The sequence below is a fragment of the Xyrauchen texanus genome, chromosome 28 (assembly GCF_025860055.1).
Source record: "Xyrauchen texanus isolate HMW12.3.18 chromosome 28, RBS_HiC_50CHRs, whole genome shotgun sequence".
NCBI lineage: Eukaryota > Metazoa > Chordata > Actinopteri > Cypriniformes > Catostomidae > Xyrauchen > Xyrauchen texanus.
The window spans coordinates 9,684,254-9,705,306 of record NC_068303.1 but is presented as its reverse complement, the minus strand read 5'-3'; the positions used below and the strand labels follow the sequence as shown (position 1 = coordinate 9,705,306).

General features: G+C 37.1%; 3 protein-coding genes and 1 non-coding gene across 4 annotated transcripts in view; 2 read left to right on the top strand and 2 right to left on the bottom strand.

The window, feature by feature from the left end:
• Positions 1-14,815, bottom strand: part of cad (carbamoyl-phosphate synthetase 2, aspartate transcarbamylase, and dihydroorotase) — a 28,701-nt gene extending 13,886 nt beyond the window's left edge. The window contains exons 1-22 of the mRNA XM_052095939.1: positions 14,429-14,815; positions 11,086-11,225; positions 10,836-10,965; positions 10,592-10,734; positions 10,352-10,493; positions 10,000-10,171; positions 7,583-7,768; positions 7,323-7,432; positions 7,006-7,148; positions 6,776-6,907; positions 6,354-6,587; positions 6,001-6,222; positions 5,128-5,316; positions 4,916-5,040; positions 4,704-4,837; positions 4,297-4,409; positions 3,912-4,162; positions 2,083-2,329; positions 1,840-1,938; positions 1,040-1,264; positions 768-950; positions 70-288 (exon numbers count right to left, since the gene is read on the bottom strand). Of these exons, the coding sequence (XP_051951899.1) occupies positions 70-288; positions 768-950; positions 1,040-1,264; positions 1,840-1,938; positions 2,083-2,329; positions 3,912-4,162; positions 4,297-4,409; positions 4,704-4,837; positions 4,916-5,040; positions 5,128-5,316; positions 6,001-6,222; positions 6,354-6,587; positions 6,776-6,907; positions 7,006-7,148; positions 7,323-7,432; positions 7,583-7,768; positions 10,000-10,171; positions 10,352-10,493; positions 10,592-10,734; positions 10,836-10,965; positions 11,086-11,225; positions 14,429-14,522 (3,633 nt within the window). The 5' untranslated portion in view covers positions 14,523-14,815. The remainder of the gene's footprint in view (positions 1-69; positions 289-767; positions 951-1,039; positions 1,265-1,839; positions 1,939-2,082; positions 2,330-3,911; positions 4,163-4,296; positions 4,410-4,703; positions 4,838-4,915; positions 5,041-5,127; positions 5,317-6,000; positions 6,223-6,353; positions 6,588-6,775; positions 6,908-7,005; positions 7,149-7,322; positions 7,433-7,582; positions 7,769-9,999; positions 10,172-10,351; positions 10,494-10,591; positions 10,735-10,835; positions 10,966-11,085; positions 11,226-14,428) is intronic.
• Positions 14,816-16,524: 1,709 nt separating this feature from the next.
• On the bottom strand, positions 16,525-19,736 carry si:dkey-221h15.4 (uncharacterized protein LOC563950 homolog). The gene is given in 13 exon segments (XM_052096563.1): positions 16,525-16,862; positions 17,228-17,243; positions 17,246-17,349; positions 17,435-17,516; positions 17,519-17,572; positions 17,681-17,784; positions 17,926-18,068; positions 18,357-18,426; positions 19,222-19,273; positions 19,276-19,335; positions 19,338-19,368; positions 19,441-19,475; positions 19,478-19,736. Coding segments are annotated over 13 exon segments (1,128 nt in total). The 3' UTR covers positions 16,525-16,744.
• A 543-nt stretch (positions 19,737-20,279) lies between these two features.
• Positions 20,280-20,351, top strand: trnaa-ugc (transfer RNA alanine (anticodon UGC)). Its single transcript has one exon. It is a non-coding gene; the product is annotated as a tRNA-Ala (tRNA).
• A 189-nt stretch (positions 20,352-20,540) lies between these two features.
• Positions 20,541-21,053, top strand: part of ift172 (intraflagellar transport 172) — a 36,580-nt gene continuing 36,067 nt past the window's right edge. The window contains 1 exon segment of the mRNA XM_052096562.1: positions 20,541-20,685. The gene's annotated coding sequence lies outside the window, so the exon portion shown is untranslated.

Here is a 21,053-nt window from a genome sequence, read left to right as displayed (position 1 = left end):
TCTTTCTACTATTATTGTGTTCCAATAAAGTGCTCTGTCTCATGCTAAATAGTTGCGGACTAAACTCACCTTGGCGATGAGCTGCAGGTTGAAGGGGCCTGTAACCTGAAGCTCTTGACCGATCGCGTGGACAATCATCTTGATGCGCTCCATGGTCTTCTGGTTGATGTCCTGAGGAGGGGTCACCAAAGTGGCATCTCCAGAATGCACCCCTGCGTTCTCCACATGCTCTGAAACAGCTATGGCGATGACTATTCCATCACAGGCCACGGCGTCCACATCTATCTCCTACCACCACACAATAAATGTCACAAAAAAATATTTTCTTCAGTGCAAAAAAGGTCTTCTGGTTGGTTGCCAGGGAACTGCCATGTGGTTACTATGGTCTTCTAGGTGGTTGCTCAGATGTTTACACACACCAAAGTGAGCAATAGTATACTACTATATCTATATACCTATAATAGTGTATGTATGTGTCACTGGTCCCTTACTTGTATAAGCTGCTATGTCTTGTTAATTTGTGTTTTGTATTGCCTTGTAAATTAAAAAGGAGGATAAACTTGTTTACCCATTCTTATGCAAAGCAACGTTCACATTATGACTACAGCAGTGTTGCAATTTCTCATTTTGTGCCAATTTCAGTAGCTCATATTTAGAGAGAGTTGTGTAACCCTGTAATTAAAGGTTTCTCGGTATATAAACCTGCATTTTTTAGCCATTAACTCAAATTGCCTGGGGGAGCAAGCGGTTTAAACAGGTAGAGGTACCTTTGCCTCCTGAATGAATTTGGAAATAACAACAGGATATTCCTTAGACACGGCCACAGCACTGCTCAAGAACTTCTCCAGGTCACTGTCAGAGTAGGCAACATTCATAGCAACTCCACTGAGAACATACGATGGCCTCACCAGGCAGGGATAACCCACTGTCTCACAGAAACCTATGGCAGACTACAACAGAAACAAGTCAAGAACCATTCAACTAAAGTTGTCTCCCTGCTGGGTTTGTTCAAGAAGAATCAATTAGCCTTGCTGGATACCTCAGTATCAGACAGCTCTTTCCATCTGGGCTGGCTGATTCCAATGGTGTCCAGCATTCTGGAGAATTTGAAGCGGTTCTCAGCAGAGTCAATGTACTCAGGCGAGGTTCCCAGAATTCTACACTGTTGACGATGAAGGGACATGGCGATGTTGTTGGGCAGCTGTCCACCCATGGACAGAATCACTCCCTCTGGATTCTCCATCTCACAAATGTCCATCACAACCTAGTTTTAAAAAAGGCACAAAGTATTAATGAAGACTGAAGAACAAGATTTTAAAATCAACACAACTGACAAATTAATTTTAAGGGATAAATGTAGTCAGCCACTCACTAAATCGCAAAATAACTCCAAACAGTGTGATCAGGACTCCGATACGAGATCATCCTAAAGAGGATTATTTTATGATAGTGACCAGCTGACTGTACATTATCCTGCTGATTACATGGATAGTAACTAAATAAAAAAAGCATTAAATATCTACAGAATTTGAGTTGAAAATATTTTACAATGCAAGAAGAGACCAGAGTGATATGGGACACAAACTAACACAGTCATTTAGGAAATCAGTTGCCTGGGATAACGGTCAATAATACAATTTAGCTTTATACAAATTTTACTGCAGAATTCTGTAACTGACCAACCAGAATCAATCAGGTATTAAGTTGAGTGATGATTAAACTAAATTTCAAATAATATTATTAACATCACAGCTTTTGGTCATTTGAATGACAAATACAGATAAAAAAAATAACGATATAAAAACCAAGTCAAATGTCTTTCTATATTTAATTCCTTACCTCAAAGGAGATTTCATCAAAGTAGAGTCTATCGCACATGTCATAATCAGTGCTGACAGTTTCTGGGTTATAGTTCACCATAATGGTTTTAAATCCCATCTATGAAGAGAACAGATTACAAATAAACACTGAAAACAGGTCACAAAATATTTTTTCATATTTTGACACAAGTCACGTTTCTTTCTAAAATAGTGTAAAAGTTAAAAGTACCAACACATTTTCCTCTAAGTGCTGATAGCTCACCTTTCTCAGCTCCATAATACATCCAACAGCACACCAATCAAACTCCACACTACTTCCAATGCGGTAAACCCCAGAGCCGATAACCATGACATGTGGCTGCTCAAAGACTACATCGTTTTCTGAGCCGTTATAGGTCAGATACAGGTAGTTTGTGCAAGCGGGCCACTCCGCAGCCACTGTGTCAATCTGTTTGACCACAGGAAGGATCTTCCAATCACGTCTTAACTTCCTTACAGCCAGCTCAGTGCTACAGTAGGGGACACAGGAAATGTGTTTTATAAATCATTAGTTACTATTCAGTGTTGAATATAAAAAGTCACAATATTTGCACCTCAGGGAATGCATAAGAGCATATTTTTCTAGCATATAAAAACAGTTTGCCATCCAGTTCTATAAAATTTTTAACTGAAAAAAAAAAACAAATTCTCAAAACAATGTCCGTCACCTATAAAATTAACATCTGCATATACAAAAGTGGCTATAAGTAATCAAAAGACATCACAATAAACACACTGCTAGGCTACATGTTAAACAAGTGGCTGGACACCATGTTAGATTATCCAGCCGTCTCCAATCACCATAAAATGCTACTAATTTTGATTTCTTTTCAAAGTCAGTTTTCAGAGCCAGTTTTTAATATTTTATATTAGTGACAAATTCAACCATGTGACCAACTGAAATCTGGGTCACTATATTTTCTGCAGAGCCCCAAAATGCATAAACTAAACAGCCCTAGATTAAAATATGATATTAAATGTTATGCAAAAAATAAAATATAATAATATTATTGGTAGCATTTATACTCCAAGCCCTGGAAAAAGGAATTGTTCACCCAAAAAATAGAATTCATCATTCACCCTTAGGTCTTCTCCAACTATTGAACACAAAGATATTTTAATGGAGATATGATGTCATGCAAGTGAATGGTGACCAGATTTTCAAGTTCCAGAAAGAACATTAAGGCAACAAAAAGGTAATCCATAAAATTGTGGTTTAATCCATGTATTCAAAGCAATTTTGGGTGAGAACAGGCCAAAATGTAACCCCTTTTTCACTGTACATCTTTTTATCAGCAGTCTTCTTGGTGATCATGATTTCAAGCTCGATTACACTTCCTAGCGCTTGATGCATGTGGAGAACGCTAGATGGTGCTAGGAAGTTCAATCGAGCTTGAAATCATGATCACCAAGGAGACTGCTGATAAAAAGTAGTACAGTGAAAGAGGTTACATTTTGGTCTGACATTGATTAAACCACTGGAGTTTTATGGATTAAGAGTCATAGGAGTTTGAGATAGGTTGAGGACATATAGGCGAGTAAATGATAGAATTATTATTTGTGGGTGAACTATTCATTTAAACTGAATGTTCCAGGTTCAATACAAGTTAACATTTGTGGAATGTTCATTAACAAACTATTGAGAAAAACACCACACAACCACAAACGGGCCAGTCCATAAACATAAAAACACACAACATTTCAAAAAGTATAGACACAAGACATAAAAATGACATATGTAAACTTAATTTTAGCAAGATAAAATGACTTGCGAACCGTATTAAATTGAATATTTCAAATTTGTCGTCATGACAACACACAGTTAAAGCGATTTTTATCACAAAAATCATGTAGAACACAGATTTTTAAAACACTAACATGTTAACACAATGTTTTTGTCTTGTGGCAATTCTTCTGAAAAAGTGTGTATTTTAAAAGTTTATAGACTGGCCCCATTCACGTCTATTTTAAGAGGCTTTCTGTACCCACAATTTTAATAAGTCAAATCGGTGGTTTTCTGTTGTGTAAGAGCACAACCGTTTGCATTGCTACCTTTGCACAGCTTGGGCAATCTGTTTGTCAGAGAAGCCCAGCTGCTTGGCTTTCCTCATCACCTCAGGTGGCATGGCACTCTCGTCCAGATTATACATCTCCAGAAGTTTCTCATGGTCTGTGATGTTCTTCATCTTGTGCAGAAACCAGTGGTCTATTTTGGTCAGCTCATAAAGCAGCTCGACTGTGTAGCCAGCATGCAGGGCAGCTGCCAGAACAAAGATGCGCTTGTCTGTGGGAGTCTGTAATTCCTGAGAAACCAGACAAAACATTTCACATCAGTTTTAATTCAACATTGCTTGTTGGTGATGCGCACAAGTCCATTTAAAAATTTTTTTTTAAAGCATTTACTATGAGACAATAGACTTTAGATTTCACTACAAACCTCCTCAGATGCTGGTTTGATGGTATGGTCAAAACCTACACAGTTCTCATCCACCATTCTTAAAGCTTTCTGGAAGGCCTCTTCGAAGCTGCGACCAATGGCCATTACTTCACCTATTGAGTTGGAGAGTAACAAATGAGATCAAATTATGAATAGAAACAGATCTAGCAGAGAAAGGGTCCATGTTTATTGTATGCTGAAGTTAAGGCATTAGCAAGCAATTTTACTTCTATAATGTGATGCATTTCTGAATATTTAAAAAATAAAGTTGGACATGATTGGAATGTTACAAGTGGGCTTTCCATACCAGAAAGGATTTGTATCAAGCAAGCTAACTGGGTTAATCTAATTTTTATTTATTTAAATGTAGCCGGTGACATGTTTGAGATTTCTGATAGGAAGCTCACCAACACTTTTCATGGAACTGCCGATTTTAGTGCTCACTCGGAGGAACTTGCTCAAATCCCAACGTGGAACTTTCACCACACAATAATCCAGACTGGGCTCAAAGTTGGCTGTTGTGGAATTGGTCACAGAATTCCTGGTAAACAGACACTTGTAAGAAACACTGCAAAACAGTGCTCAAGTGTATTACACTTAGTGAATTAAAGAAACTCACTTGAGGACAGGCAGAGGGATTCCCAAGCCGAGTTTGGCTGCCACATAGGCTAGTGGGTAACCTGTGGCCTTGCTGGCCAATGCAGAGCTGCGTGAGAGCCGGGCATTCACTTCTATGATGTAGTACTGTCAAACAGACACAAAACATGAAATTATGGATTTGGCTATCGCTTAAGTACATTTAGATCTGGATGAATTAAATGATTGAATTACCTGCTCAGACTCTGGATTCAGTGCATATTGAATGTTGCACTCTCCAACAATGCCCAAATGGCGAATAACTTTGATGGCAGTGTTTCTCAACATATTGTATTCATAGTCATTCAGTGTCTGGCTAGGGGCTACCACTATAGACTCCCCAGTGTGGATTCCGAGAGGATCTATATTCTCCATGTTACAAACCTAGATATAATACAAGAAGTGAAATTTAATCATGGGTTCCACCTATTGACCAATGAATTTCCATGACTTTTCAGCGGTTTATAATTATCGGATAACGTTTTTTTCAATAATTTTAAAGAGACTGCACTCACAGTTTCTAGTGATGACATTACAGCTGACTGAAATATGATTTTGGGGTGGAGTATAACTAGAAATATATATATATATATATATATATATAAAATAATAATTGATCTATTGTTACGCATTATACATACATTTTTCCATATATACAGTGAAATCTTTTTTCACTTATCCCAGCTAAGCTGAGGTCAGTGTGCAGGGTCAGCCATGACACTGTGCCCCTGGAGCAGATAGGGTCAAGTGCCTTGCTCAAGGGCCCAACAATGGTGTCTTGGCAGTGATGGGGCTTGAACCTCCAACCTTCTGGTCAGTAACCCAGAGACGCTGAGCCACCACTACCTAAGATAATGACTTAAATTTGCCTGGTATTTCCATGATCATGGGAACCCTGAATTAAAAAATTAAAACTTAACTACTTTTTAAAAAACATCAACTGCCTACTAATCTTGTAGACCACTAAAATTTTACATCCATATCACTACTGTTGTGATCCTAAATCAATTAATTTGAGAAGGAGACCATCAAAATAAAAGGCAATTCACAGCTCTAGGCATTTCATACCGTAACACAGTTGTCATAGGCGTCCCGCACCACTTCATACTCTATTTCCTTCCAACCCTTAAGTGATTTATCAACCAAGACTTGTGATGTGTGTGCAAAGGCCTGGGTGACCAATGTAACCATATCCTCTCTATTGTTGGCAAAGCCTGAACCCAGTCCACCCAGTGCAAAAGCAGAACGGACCAGCACGGGATAGCCAAGTCTTTCAGCTGCAGCCACTGCCTATAGAAACCAAACATAAACATTCATTTGGAACAAGCATATATAACAGGCAACCAATGTCCTTTTTTCTGTATAGTTGAAAGCAGAAACATGCTGTTGATGTGATATGTACTACATGAGGAGCTGCCAACCTGTTCTACAGACACCGCAGCCTCACTGGGGGCAACGTGCTCATTGATTTCCTCCATCTTCTCCACAAAGATCTTACGGTCTTCAGTCATCTCTATGGAGGCCACAGGGGTCCCAAGCACACGCACTTTGTACTTTTCCAGCACTCCCTGTTTAGTGAGCTCCACACCACAGTTCAGGGCCGTCTGACCTCCAAATGTGAGCAAGACCCCATCTGGACGCTCGTTCTTGATCACCTGTTTGAAGGACAGCAGAATGAATGTCTGACATCAGCTATTTGGTTGACAAACCAACATAACTTTCAAGTCATAAGCAGAGCTACATTTATATTCACTGAATTTCATTCACTGTTCTTTTGACCTCAATTCTCAAAAGAAAGCCTAGTAAAGTCACTAATTTCAAAAAGAGAATAGCCTTCGATTACCTGTGTGACATACTCTGGTGTGATCGGGAGGAAGTAGACTTTATCTGCCAGACCCTTTGACGTTTGCACTGTGGCAATGTTTGGGTTGATGAGAACGGTTTGAATGTTCTCTTCTTTAAGGGCCTTTATTGCCTGGAATAAATAAAAAGCAATGACAAACAATTAACAGAAGAGCATCTTTCAGAGGTTTCCTGAGAAGTTATTCCAATAGCCTTTGCTTTGACAGTCACCTGAGATCCAGAATAATCAAATTCTCCAGCCTGTCCAATAGAGAGCCCTCCAGAACCTAGAACTAGAACTTTACGAGGCCTTACAAACTCTTCTGGCTTGGGAGACCCAGGAAAAGTGAGATGCTCAGTCAGTCTTTGCTTAACTGTAAAAATGAAGTTCATTGTTAATTAGTAATCTAAACAAATTATGGAGTAACATTTAATATTTTTTTTTTGTAGAAGATAGAAAATAAAACATTAAACTTAAATCATTCTTGTAAAGTTCACAAGGAATTGTTAGCTTGACCGGGACATCCTTAAGAGTCTTAAGATCTCACCTGATTTTCCAGCTTTGCCCTCTTTAACATCTCTAACAGTGTCCAAAAAGACATCAAAGAGACTGACGAGGTCTGTGGGGCCAGCCATATGCTCAGGATGGAACTGGACACTAAAAATTTGAATACACAAATTCCAAGATATCGATTGACAAACGTTCAATGGTTAGTAATGGAATCAATAAAATGGTCTCATATTTTATAGCCATGGGTATTGGTTTTTGTATGTACAGAAGCCAAACAAATGAAAAACAAGGACCAACCTGAATAGTGGTTTGTGATTATGCACGATGCCCTCGCTGGTTTGGTCATTGGCATTGGTGAAGAGCACATCCCAGTCTTTTGGGAGAGTTTGATGATCCACAGCAAATCCATGATTCTGAGAGGTGATGAAACAGCGATTGGTTCCTTTATGAACGCATGGCTGGTTATGACCACGGTTACCATACCTGAAACACACATGCACAATGTATCTGGTTCACAAGACTTGCAATGATTCTTTACTAAATAAAATTCTGTAAAAGTTCTTTAGACACAAACATTCTCTAGGTCATGCCCTGATGGAACCCGCTGACTGTACACTTCTAAAGTAAGGGTTGTAGACTGGCATCTCATTTGGCCTTGAGCACCAGCAAACAAAGCATCTATCCCATGACTCTTACAAAAACACAGTAATGCAACGGCTCTTGATAAAACCGCCGAGCTCAGCACAAACCAAATTTCACACCATGCTGCTCCATGAAAACTGGAATGGGATGGAAAGGCCAAGAAACCATCTTATTGTTCTTCTCAAATCCCAATAATCCACCAACCATAACATGAGGCTGCATCGTTTAACTACACTGCAAAAACTCCTATTCTTACTCAGTCTGTCTTTGTCATGTAGTTTCATCCTTAAAACAAGATACACTTTGCTTAGAAACAAAATTACACAAGATATAAGTTTTTCAGAAACAAGTCTCTTTTTTTGTGTTATTTTCCACTGACAGATTTTTCAAAGCGATGTCACTTTGTACAGGCCCTGCCTACGACTGTTGACGGCCACAGCCGACGGACATGTTTGTTTGCATGTCGTTTCGTTATAGCACATAGCTAACGTTGTAACCGTATGTGTACGCGCGTGTTGCTCATCCATTGGTTGCAAAACTGCTGAAGAAAAAAAAAAAGAAAATAAACTGCAACAAATACATTTATCAAATAACCATTCGTAATCTTCCTGGTTCATTCTAAAAGTTGTTACTTCTGATGGAGTCTAACTCAGTGTCTGACTCCGGTTCAAATATATAGGGCTGAACACCACAATTTTTGCTGTTAGTCATATTGCTTATGAGGTTCATTTATCCAAAGCAGAGATGTCAAAACTCTGCCCTATTTTGGATATCGGGCGGAGAGCACCAGCTCATTGACATTTAAAGACACACAAAAACAGCTAGTTTTTATTCCCACCGAAAAATAGGCATTTTCAACATGGTATAATAAATGTAGGGTATTTTGAGCTGAAACTTCAGACACATTCTGGGGACACCAAAGATTTAAATGACATCTTGTGAAAAGGGGCATAATAGGTGACCTTTTAAGAAACACTTTATTATTAACTAGTAAACTGGATAATGTAGCAGCAAAATTAACAGTAATTCCAGTACAACTCATCAGTATTTTTTTCCTTTGCAAAATTCTCTCAACTTGAATCTGGACATTAAAGGATTCAGATCTCTCTTTTGTTCAATTTAGTTGCAAGACATCAGCTCACTTTTCATTTCACACAGTTATTTTTTTGGAACCCATTCAACTTCAATATTATCATTTGTAAACAAATAATAAAACATTATAATACATCTCAATCATGCGCCATTAGCTTTTAAACAATCACGCTTTTATTTTGACATTTGAGCTCTCTAGGATGTCCTGTAAGTGTGTCTGTTTGTAGGCAAGTTCACAGTAGTTTAATTAACTTATTCAAATTCAGGTAAAATGTACCTTCAGTGCCATTCTAAATGCATATTATAAGTGAACAGAACTATTGAGCGTCTACATCTGAAATGTTGTTTGAGTAGCGCTCAAATATTGCACACCGCTGTGAAGGCTAAAAATAGCCCCAAGTGTGTGTAAACCGAGTGTGTTTACTTACTAAACACAGCCTTTTGTGATTCATAGAGCTACCGCACGTCTTCAGGTGGCTTTGAATAAAATGTACAAGTCATATGAACAACTTTAATTGTTTTTTATAGTTCTTGTCATTTTTTGAGCTTGACCGTAACTAACGACTAACACACAGTATCAGATTTGGATCTGGCTTGGACCGATACCCGATCTGTCTAAAAGCTTCAGTATCGGAGCCGACACTGATCCAGGTATTGGATCGGTGCTTCCCTAATTTAAATGAGTCACGATGAACTGACATTGTATGAAATTAAGCCACCACAACATTCTTTTCAAGTGTTCTACTGAAGAAAGAAAAAGGTTTGATACAACATGAGGGTAAGTGAAGCAAGAACTGTTATTGAGTGAACAATTGATTTAAGATTAATAATAGTAAATTTGCATTTACTACATTGGAAAGGCTACCAGGAAATTTGTTGGAAACATTTAACAAAACCCCTGAACAGAGGCTAAAACTCCATTAACCATCAATGCTATTCAGAAGTCAGTAGAAAAGGGAATAGAAGAATGTACTGCTTACTTCATTTTGTATGTCTTTGCACCAATGACCAGAGACAGCAGCTGATGTCCCAGGCAAATTCCAAAGACAGGTTTGGGATTCTCCACACATACCACCATCTGAATATTCTCTATGGTCTCCTTGCAGTACTCAGGATTGCCAGGGCCATTACTGATGAATAGTCCATCAAACTCTAGAGGAACAGAGGCATATCAACATTTCCAAATGAGTACATTAAGAGTCTGCTAGGCTTCTACAGTAAATATGCAATGCAAATTTTGCAATAAAACAGTAGGAGATCTAACATTGAGTATAATTTGAACTCTTAGAATATTTAAACACATTCAGTTATGAACAACAGGTCTTGGCTCACCATTGCAATCCAGGGGATAATCCCAGGGGACCACAGTGACTCTGGCCCCTCTCTGGCACAGACAGCGGATCTGGTTGTACTTGATGCCACAGTCTATAGCAGTGATTCGCACAGTACCCTCTGGATTAAAGACTCTTGGTTCCTTTTGAAGCAAATAAAAAAAATTAAATCTTTGAATATTACACAATCATAATGTCAGACTAATGAAATACCATATAATTTATAAAGCTTGTGACCTACCATCACAGAAACTTCTTTAACAAGATTTCTGCTGTCTGGATTCTCAAACGGAATGTTACTGGCTGAAGTTCCATCCACCACAAGTTTTCCCAGCATGGTTCCCTTTTCTCTGATCTTTTTGGTCAAGCGGCGAGTATCAACTCCTGATTTCAGAGGATTTGGGGTAATTTCAGATTACCAGAATTTCTCTAAACAAACCAATAACCCAATTAATTCTGCATATATGCACTTGCACACAACTAACCTTCCAGTCCAGGGATGCACTGCTCTTTGAGCCACTGATCCAGAGATTTGGCAGAGCTCCAGTGACTGGGATTCTCAGAGACCTCCCCAACAATGAGCGCAGCAGCATGGATTCGGGAAGATTCAAACCACTAGAGGACCACAGAGAAGAATGGTGTTTACAAGTGACCAAAATGGATGTCTATGTGTATTAAAAGAACAATGTAATATTAAAAAGGCTTCATGGACAAAGACTTTTAAGACTTTAACACCTTGCTGAGTCCAAACTCTCCATCTTCATCTTCCGGAACACCATAATTGCCAATAAGTGGGTATGTCAGAGTTAGAATTTGGCACTTGTAAGAAGGATCAGTTAGAGCTTCTGGATAACCCACCATTCCTGTCTGGAAAACTTGAACACAAAGTATGACATTGTTTGACTTTTGGCTAGAGTTGGGATTGCAATTGCCTGAAAATATCCACATCTATATGAATAAGAAGCATGAAATTGATAAGGAAAACAAAAAGGTCAGAGGTCCTATCTTCCAGAAAAGGTAGAGGAATTGTAATGACCAACAAATAATAAATCAAAACTTGTAATGTAGATTCTTCATACTCAAGTATCAACCCTTTGTATAGATAGATTACAGCTCTGCACTCTGGGCAAACAGACTTACTGAGGGTATCTATCTGGAATGCTTCATAAACTATATGGAATGTGTTCCCATGGCTGCTTGAAACTTGTTGGATTCTTTTCCTCCACAGTCTAGTTCTATTTATATTATTTAATGTAATTTTAGTCAAGTCTGCAAACATTTGACTGTTTTGCAGAAAATCAACCAAACCATCTAAAAACCAGCCAACCATTTTAGGATTATTTTATAAAATATATATCTGCCAAGCATGAGGGATAAATTGCTCTAAGAAACATTTGAAAGGAACACCAGAGATGTCACGTGTATGTCACACTTATCGGAGACAGTGGAGTGGACACTACAGTAGGGATGGGTGGATCGATCCTAAAGTATTGATACTTCGGATACTGACTTTGTATCACAAATATTGATACTCACAAAAATATTGATTCTAAAAATACATATTAAACTAGGGATATTATTATTTGGTTACCATGAACAAATAATAATCATAAGCTTCAAAGTGAAATAAAAAGGATTAGGCTATATGAACAAATATTAGTGCAGGATGGGAACTAATTTCTTCTGCTCATCTTAACATGAATGAATGCTAAAAGACACAAGCAGACAAGCACTTCTGCCATCACAAGGCTGGTTCAAACAAGAGGGATCAGTGCTTTGTAGAGGTAATGATAGAAAATCAGAGAAACAGCTTCTGGAGTAAATTCACGCTAAAACAACAACATATCTAAAAGGTGACATTTCTTATAATGTGTTTGTGGGTAATTGTTGTTAATAAATAATAAAATAGTTAACCGTGGTTTTACTACAGTAATATTTAGTGGTAACTATCGTTAAACTAAATATCATGGTTAAACTAGTTACTGTAGAGAAACCGTGGTTAATTACCAATTTTATCCCAAGAATAGCAAAAAAAAAAAAAAAAAAAAAGTTTAATAGACGTATTGGTATTGAAACTATTGGACTTGAAATGATTGGAATCGGATCAAAATTAAAATAAGCGGTAACGCCCATCCCACTTATGGGCGGAGCGATACTGATGTGGTATCAAGAATAGTGATCCTAAATAAAAATATCGATTCTGAAGTTTGTTTGTTTTTATCAAGTGATTATTTAGATTACATGAACATTAATGCATTTTATAAGCTACAAAGTGGAAAAAGGTATTATAGGAGCGAATTGTTGCATGGTACCAGAACTATTATTTCTTCTGCTCATCTTAACAAGAAGAAATGCTAAAATTCACTAGCAGACAGACAGTGCTGGTATCGATATTGGCCTAAAAGTACTTGGTATCGGATCGAAAAGAAAAATATAGCTGCAAGCAGTAATTCGGATTCCTCATCAAAATGGCAAATCATTTAAAATTTGATCAGCAGAGGGTTGGATTTAAACCCTCCCTTTTTTAGGATTCCCTGGAGGAATCCTAAAAAAAACATGTCTTTCTGTCTGAATCCTAAATGAAAATGTTTCAGTGTACAGGAAAATACATCATGCCAGACCACATGGATCCTTGAGGCTTTTTGTTCCCTGTGAGAAATGAGGCATGTACACCAAGTTTCAGAAGAATTCAACAAATGGTGTGGAAATGAAATCACTTTGAAAATATAGACATTTGGGCGTGGCATGTAGCACCCCCTAAGGGCGAATGTGGGTCATTCTTGGTGTAGGGGTTCCCGTTGGCCTGTTGTATCAATGTACATTAGAAATTATTTGACCAGAAAATTGGACTTTTGGGTGTGCCATGTAGCGCCCCTTAAGGGCGAATGTGGGTACTTCAGAGTGATGTCATCTTGAAGCATGTTAGGTTTGAAAAACCATCAGTCAAAATTACATTTCATTTATTGACACATATACATTGAGGCAATTTGGACATTTACATAAAAACGCCCCTTTCAGCCATTTTGTAAAGAATTCATTTTTATGAAGCAACAAATTTAAAGAAATTAAGTCTACACATGGGTACCAAATTTCAAGTCAATTGGATCCAGGGGCAAAAATTTCATCAAAATGTTGGGGAGGTTTTTTGTTGTTGCCCCGTTTGCAGTTGTATTATTTTATTTCTTAAACAATTATTTTAAAGGGTAACTAAACACCTGCTCAGAGTCTGACTCCACCCACTAGAAATATTTGAAAATGCAGGAAAAGTGGGCAGACCCCGGCGGGGATAGAGGGAACGAACCGAGCGCGGGGCTGAGCGGGGAGGGGGGCACCTGAGACTCGTAGTGACGGATTAATTGACAGCTGCTGTCAGACTATGTTATTATTATTCCTCACACGCTCGCAAGACGACATGTACATGAATCTGGCGTGGTGAGCTGGAACCTGCTTACGTCAGCTGTCACCGCTTACGTCACGAAGTACCGCAACAGCCAATAGGAAAATTAAACTGCAGTAGCCACCGTTCAACCTGAAGAGGGCAGCACTCAGACGTTTTTACACCATATTTTGTAGAATTAAAACACTTTATACGCAAATGTCAAAAAAACTACTTGAATCAATGACCAGTACTCATAAAGCCCCATGCTTACAGATCATTAACTAAAAAAATTTGGTTTAGGGTTTAGTTACCCTTTAAGATATCATTATATTATTTACAATACACATATTTTAATGATATTTTAGGGGGGGACAACCCTCAGATAGTGCCTTTGAGATATTTTGGCGCAAGGAGGGAGAATAATAATAATAATAAAACCGTCAATAACAATAGTTAATCTAATAAGTGGAATCGCCCATCCCTACACTACAGGGTTCACTTTTGAATATTTAGCGCGAAATGAGACTTGCGCAACTTCCTGCGTCGTCGCCGTTTTGTAGTCACGCTTTCCGGTTACAGGTCAGGGGAAGTGTCGCAAAAAGAGCAGCCAGTAGTAGACTAGCAATAAAATGCGGAGTATGGACGTAATAGTGAAACACTTCATTTAAATCCAGAAGTCAGTTAAGTGACTTAACTTACCAACTTCACCAGACACTGAAGTAACTGCACCAAACAGACGGCCTTTAAACTCCGTCCCATCCTCCAAAATTAAAGATGCCGTTTTTACAACCATGTCAAAATCTTAGTACTTCTAAACGAGAAAACTGAGAATATGAAGAAAGAAAAACTATATTAAGCGTACTGGATCCCTCGTGGCGCGTATCGCCGGAGATGCCACGTGAGAACCGCGCTGCTCTGGGTGATTCTCAATCGAAATAAAGTAACATACGACCTCAGATGTCGGTGTTTAGGAAAAAGACCATGCTGTCCTGATGTTAGAGAAGTTTCTTGGCCAATAGCGATGTTTTTTTAGAAGAGTTAAAAAAATCAAACGCATGGAGGTTTAGAAAGAGAGTTCCACGCTCTGCTCCATTCACAGCAGCGTGGAGCCGTGCTGGAGAAGCACTGTTGGTTTTATACCAGCGTTTGCGAAAGCACGGCGCGTCATCACGTGAAAAGGAGGAGGTAATCTAAAGTCTGTGGGTTTCATTCATAAAAAGTCAATGAGGATTTACTTTTCATTTTGTTTACTTTGCCACCCCCTTGATTTGCACAGTTATGGTCTGGGATTAAAAAAAAAAAGACATTGTATACACTACCAGTAAAAACTTTGGACGCACTTCACTGAATTTGTGTCTCATGATCTAAAACCATTTTGATCTAAAGGTTTATGCTTATATGCTTTTGAAGACAAATATTAATTGTGCCCATGTATACGTTTCTTTACAAAATATGTTTTTATTGGATGAGTTGGGCTTGAAAGTGAAGAAAAGCAGCCATTAAGTGGCCACCATAGAATTAATAGGAACACATTTTAGATGGTTTTAATTGCACCACTGGTATATTCATCCTTGAATTTGGTTGAGAGAATGCCCAGAGCATGCAGAGCTGTAATCTAGGTAAATGGTGGCTACTTTGAAGAAGCTACAATATAAGGTAGTTTGATCAAATAAAAAAATTGGTAACTGCATGCATAATTCCAAAATTTTAATTTGTGTTGTGTTATATTGCTGATGACTTTACCATTATTTAAATAGTGGAAAGTGCTAAAAACAATGAGAAGTGTCCAAAGTTCTTTTTTAGATATGTCTGATGTGATCTAAATGACAATGATTACAGATGTGGGGTGTGCATAATGCCGTAAGAGTAAAATTTTGGATATTAAACAGTTTTTTTGTGCACTGAAAAAAACTTGAGAGGACAACTGAACCACAGAGGAAATAGAGAATTTATTCACAATTCTGTAAACTGTTCATGGATAAACAGACTTTTATTGCCATAAAGGGACGGATTCATACATTTAAAGGGATAGTTCACCCAAAAATGAAAATTCTGTCATCTTTTACTCACATTCAGTTTGTTTCCAAAACCGTATGACTTTCTCTCTTCCATGGAACACACACACACACACACACACACACACACACACACACACACACACACACACACACACACACACACACACAAATAATAAATTTAGGCAGCATGTTAGTCTCAGTCACCATTCACTTTCATTGCATCTTTTTGCCATGCAATGAAAGTAAATGTAACTGAGGATGTCATTCTGCTCTGAAACAAAATGAGGAACAGTTCACCCAAAAATATTAATTCTCTTTAATCAATTACTCACCCTCATGACATCCCAGATGTCTGACTTTTTTCTTCTGCTGAACACAACTTAGGAGTTTTTGAAGAATGTCTTATCTCTGTTGGTCAATACAATGCAAGTGAATGGCTACCAAAACTTTGAAACTCCAAAACCACATAAAGGTAGCATAAAAGTAATCGATAAGGCTCCAGTGGTTAAATTCATGTCTTCTGAAGTGACATGATAGGTGTGGGTGAGTAACAGATCAATATTTATTTCCTTTTTTACTGTCAATCTCCACCTTCACTTTCACATTCATCTTCTTTTGTTTTTGGTGATTCACATTCTTAGTGATTCTTGAGAATTTATAGTAAAAAAGGACTTAAATATTGATCTGTTTCTCACCCACACCTATTATATCGCTTCAGATATATATTTAACCACTGGAGTCTTATGGATTACTTTCATGCTGCCTTTATGTGCTTTTTTGAGCTTCAGAATATTGATACCATTCATTTGCATTATGAGGACCTACAGGACTGAAATATTCTTCTAAAAGTCTTCGTTTATCTTCAGCAGAAGAAATTAAATCTATCCCTTTAAGATCACTTCAAGTAAAAAAAAAAAAAAGAAGCAATTCTGCTTTACAAGATGTTTTGTTCATATTATATTACTTTTTGCCTAGTTGTAATAGATCACAGACGCTATCATATATTTGGCACCTGAAACTTTTTGAAGGGTAGAAAAACCCCTCTGAAATGAACCATCTGATCCAGCCCATCAAAGAAGTTCACAAAGATGATGCCCAGTTTGGCAGTAATGAGACTGCATGAACGTGAAATGGGACACATCGTCTGTGGTTGACATGACATTGGAGTGGCTCCAAACAGTATTTGAACACATAAGACACAGTTAAAAATGTACACATTTTCCTAGACCTTTTCTAAAAACTAATTTTAAACAATATTTATTGTCTTTTTGTGAATTATTTTCTTGTAAAGTGTTTATCTTTCTTTAAAAGGCTACTTGAGTTTGATTTTTGTTATCTGATACAATTACATTCATACATTTGAATGAATATGTAGTAGATATTTTAATTAATTTTACTAATTTACTATTAATTATTTAATTAATAGTTAATTATTACACTGAGTAAACTGATCTTCAAATTATTAATGGGCCTATAATACCTTTTGAGTGCCATCATGAAGTATATGAAGGTAACAATAGGTACATCTTCTCCCTTAATATGGCATCGACAATCTTTTTTGCAGCATCTTTCTGATCCAAGATCATAAGAAAGGATGGTTTCCTTAACAAAGGTAAAATGTCAGTGTTATTGCATGACAAGGGGAGAAACCTCCTATTAAGTTAATATTGCCACTATGAAGATTAACTTTGTTTAACAACCACCAAACCTTGCTGTATTTATTATATTGAGGCACACTATTGTTGTTTTGATTCCTTCCTTATAGCTCCAGCCAGCGTAATGGATTCTGCAAACCCCAAAGCTGTAAACTTGCTTGCGCAAAAATCTGCAGACCAAATATATGTGGGCCATTCCCATTTTTAAATCACATAATTGTAGCATTTTAATTTAACGCATTTGGACAGCTAAATCCTTCAATATACTGTATATCTGCCTGCAAGGCCATTCATAGCGAACATCCCTCCATGGTATGAAACACAGACCAGGTGCCCATGCTTCTGTTGCAACATAGCAGGGAGAAACATCTTGTAAGTCTGAGAATTTAAATATCAAGAAGCATTTGAGATAACAATGAGCACACTGTTCCCATAACATAAAATCAGAGGTCTAAAGAATGTTCCTTCTCAAAACAAGGTGATAAACACTGAATTACATAATATTTTATTTTTTTACTCTTTAAAATGAGCAGCAACATTGACCTTTAGTGTTCTGTCCACCAGACTGTCAGAGGCTTCAGTGAAAGTGTTTTTTCCTGTTACCATGCCGGTGTTGTTCACCAATATAGACACATCTCCAATGTCTCTTTTAACCTGCTGAAACATCTGAACTACATAAAAATATCTGATAAGTCTTACTAAACAACAAATTATTCTTAAAACCATGATTCATATCTGTATTTGTATGAAAACTAAGTTTTAAACTGCTAAAAATGGCTTTCTGGTTGGCTGGTTTTAGAAATGTTTTGTGTTAGGATGGCAGACCAGCTGAGCACTAGCATGCCAGTCTGGGAGACAAGTTAGCTTGACCGTCTTTAAACCACCAAAACAATTTAGGCTTATTGTAAGTGATCATTTATTTGTTAATTAAGAAGTTTTTAGCAGTTGAGCAACTTTTTAGACCTCAGTTCTTCTACTACAGTCACAGAAATAGGCAAATAGTTTTTACAACAACAAAAAATCGCTCTTGTTGCCAGAATAATTATGTAAAAAATACAATAAAAATATAAATGTTACTGTTTAATGCTGTTGTAATTTACATGACAACAATGGCACTGTAAAAAAAAAATAATAATCTGTTAAATTTACAGTAATAAAGAAAAACATCATACACTTGATAATAATCTTTTGAAATAGTAAAAATCTGCTTTTCATTTTATAATGTATTGTTAATCACCATAACAATTATAGAAGAGAAAATGACAACATAAAGTTCAGCAGTAGTGGCTCATCCAGAAGCAGTGACCCATACATGTATAGACAGTGCTCAGTCTCACTCACATAAACACTAAACACCATGAGGGTGACACATGTGAAATTTAGGTAATGCAGTAAACATGGACTAAACTACATTAAATATAAAACAGAACACCCCAATGTACTTAACTGAAATTAAAAATAAGAAGAAAATTCCCATAAAATATACTTACATTTGATGGCTCATGCAGAGAATTGTGGGAATGCACAATTATTATTATTCTTTTTTTTTTTTTTACTGTAATTCTAACAATAAGTTACTGTAAAAAGTACATGTACTCGCTTGTTAAACATAATGCAAATTTGTAGGCCTACCATTAATTATACAGGAAAATCAAGTAATTTTTTTTACAACATTTTATTTTAAAAACTACTGTATTGTCTTTTAAAATATATTTTAAAATTGTACTGTATATTTTGCAGTTAATATTCGTCAATCAATTCACATTTTAATTCTGTAGCATTTTTGGTGTTTTACCGTAAAATTACAGACATTTTTAACAGTGCAGAGTTAATTTCCTTTGCTGTTTTGTCCAGTGCCTCTGCGTTTACATCCATAGGACTTGTGTTGCAACATCATGGTGGCCAAGGTCTTTGGCCAAAAAAAATCCAATCCAGCTCCAGTCACCAAAACTATCTCTCTCTCTCTCTCTCTCTCTCTCTCTCTCTCTCTCTCTCTCTCTCTCTCTCTCTCTCTCTCTCTCTCTCTCTCTCTCTCCACATCCTTTCTGGAATGTGGAATAAAGAGTCGAACAAGGCTTCAAAAAAGTAAAAGACCACTCCGAGAACAAATTCAGAAATATATTTTACAAACCAAAGACTGAGCAGTATCATCTCAAAATTCTGAATAATCTGGTTACGCATGTCACTGTCTGATCGGCACAGCAATAGCTGTACGTTGGTTCTTCTCTGGTAAAATGTTGTAAGTTTGGATCTAAGGTACAGTTTGTTCTGTTCTTTAAGTGTTACACCTCCTATCTGTTTGTATCCAGTCACAATTGTGTTTGTTTTACCCATCACCTAGTACATTAGTGTTGATTTAGATGTTAGGAATGCAGTATGAGGTCTCAATTTGATCTCATGAGTGCGGTAAAGTAAGTTTAATGTTTGACATTTGTTTGATATTTGGCATAAGACTTACAGTATTTAACTCTCTGCATAGTTCAAATCATTGAAATGTACATTTATTCATTTGGCAGACGCTTTTATCCAAAGCGACTTACAAAAGAGGAGATAGTAAGCGAATCATTTTAAGGAGACAGTGGTACAAAAGTGCCATATTACAAAGTTTCACAATCATCAGAATAGTATAAGTGCAAATGTTTTTTTCATGAAGCCAAAACAACTGATATGATGTTTATGGGCTATTTTGAAAGTTTACCGTTGGCACTCTATAATGGTCTTTTACAGTGATCACTGCAATAATGATCCAATCATTTGCTCAAAAGTATTTACTTATTTAAATCCAAACGTCGACCTTTTTTTTGACCAGGCAATTTATATACATATTAATTCATATTGGATAAATAAGTACATAAATATCACTGGAATTGCTATGTAGGGGATGTAGCTCAGTGGTAGAGCGCATGCTTTGCATGTATGAGGCCCCGGGTTCAATCCCCGGCATCTCCAAATATGTTTTCTTTTTTTCTTGATTGTTTCATTATAATTCTACAAATGCGTCTTACTACCCGGTATTGCTTAAAAAAATCTTTTTTTTAAAGAACGACATTAAGCGAGTCAAACACAAGAAGCGTGTCATTCTAAGATACGCAATGACGTCAAACGTTCTTTCCTTGACGACGGTAGCCAGGGAGAAAGCTATGATTACTACAATGTCGGCAGCCTGACAGCTATTAACGTAAAACATGGCTGTATCAAGAAATTTGTCCTTGTAACTTCAACGAGTCATTTGTAAATGTGAAGTATGCAACTAAAGTACTTGAAGACTCTTCTAACTCCACAGGTAAATTAATTTATCACGCTATTTAGCTACGATAAACTACTGTAGCTAACTAGCTCTGTGGAAGTCCGCCTATTCGTAGTAGGCATGATAACTTCTCTTAGCTTAGCATTAAAATGATGATTATGTATCTCTTCAAATTTTACTTAAACCTTTATGCTATCCAAGCAGTACTAGGAATAATTGAAAAAGTAATGACTGAATGCCATTTAAATCTCATTGATTGATTCCTGGCTTTAGCTGTACACTGAAGTCTCACTAAAAACTACAATTCTGCACTAAAATATTGCCAGGATTATCCAAGATTTTACAGTAATGTATTGTAATATGCTAATGTATTCAGATAATTAAGAAATGAATGCAGGCTAGGT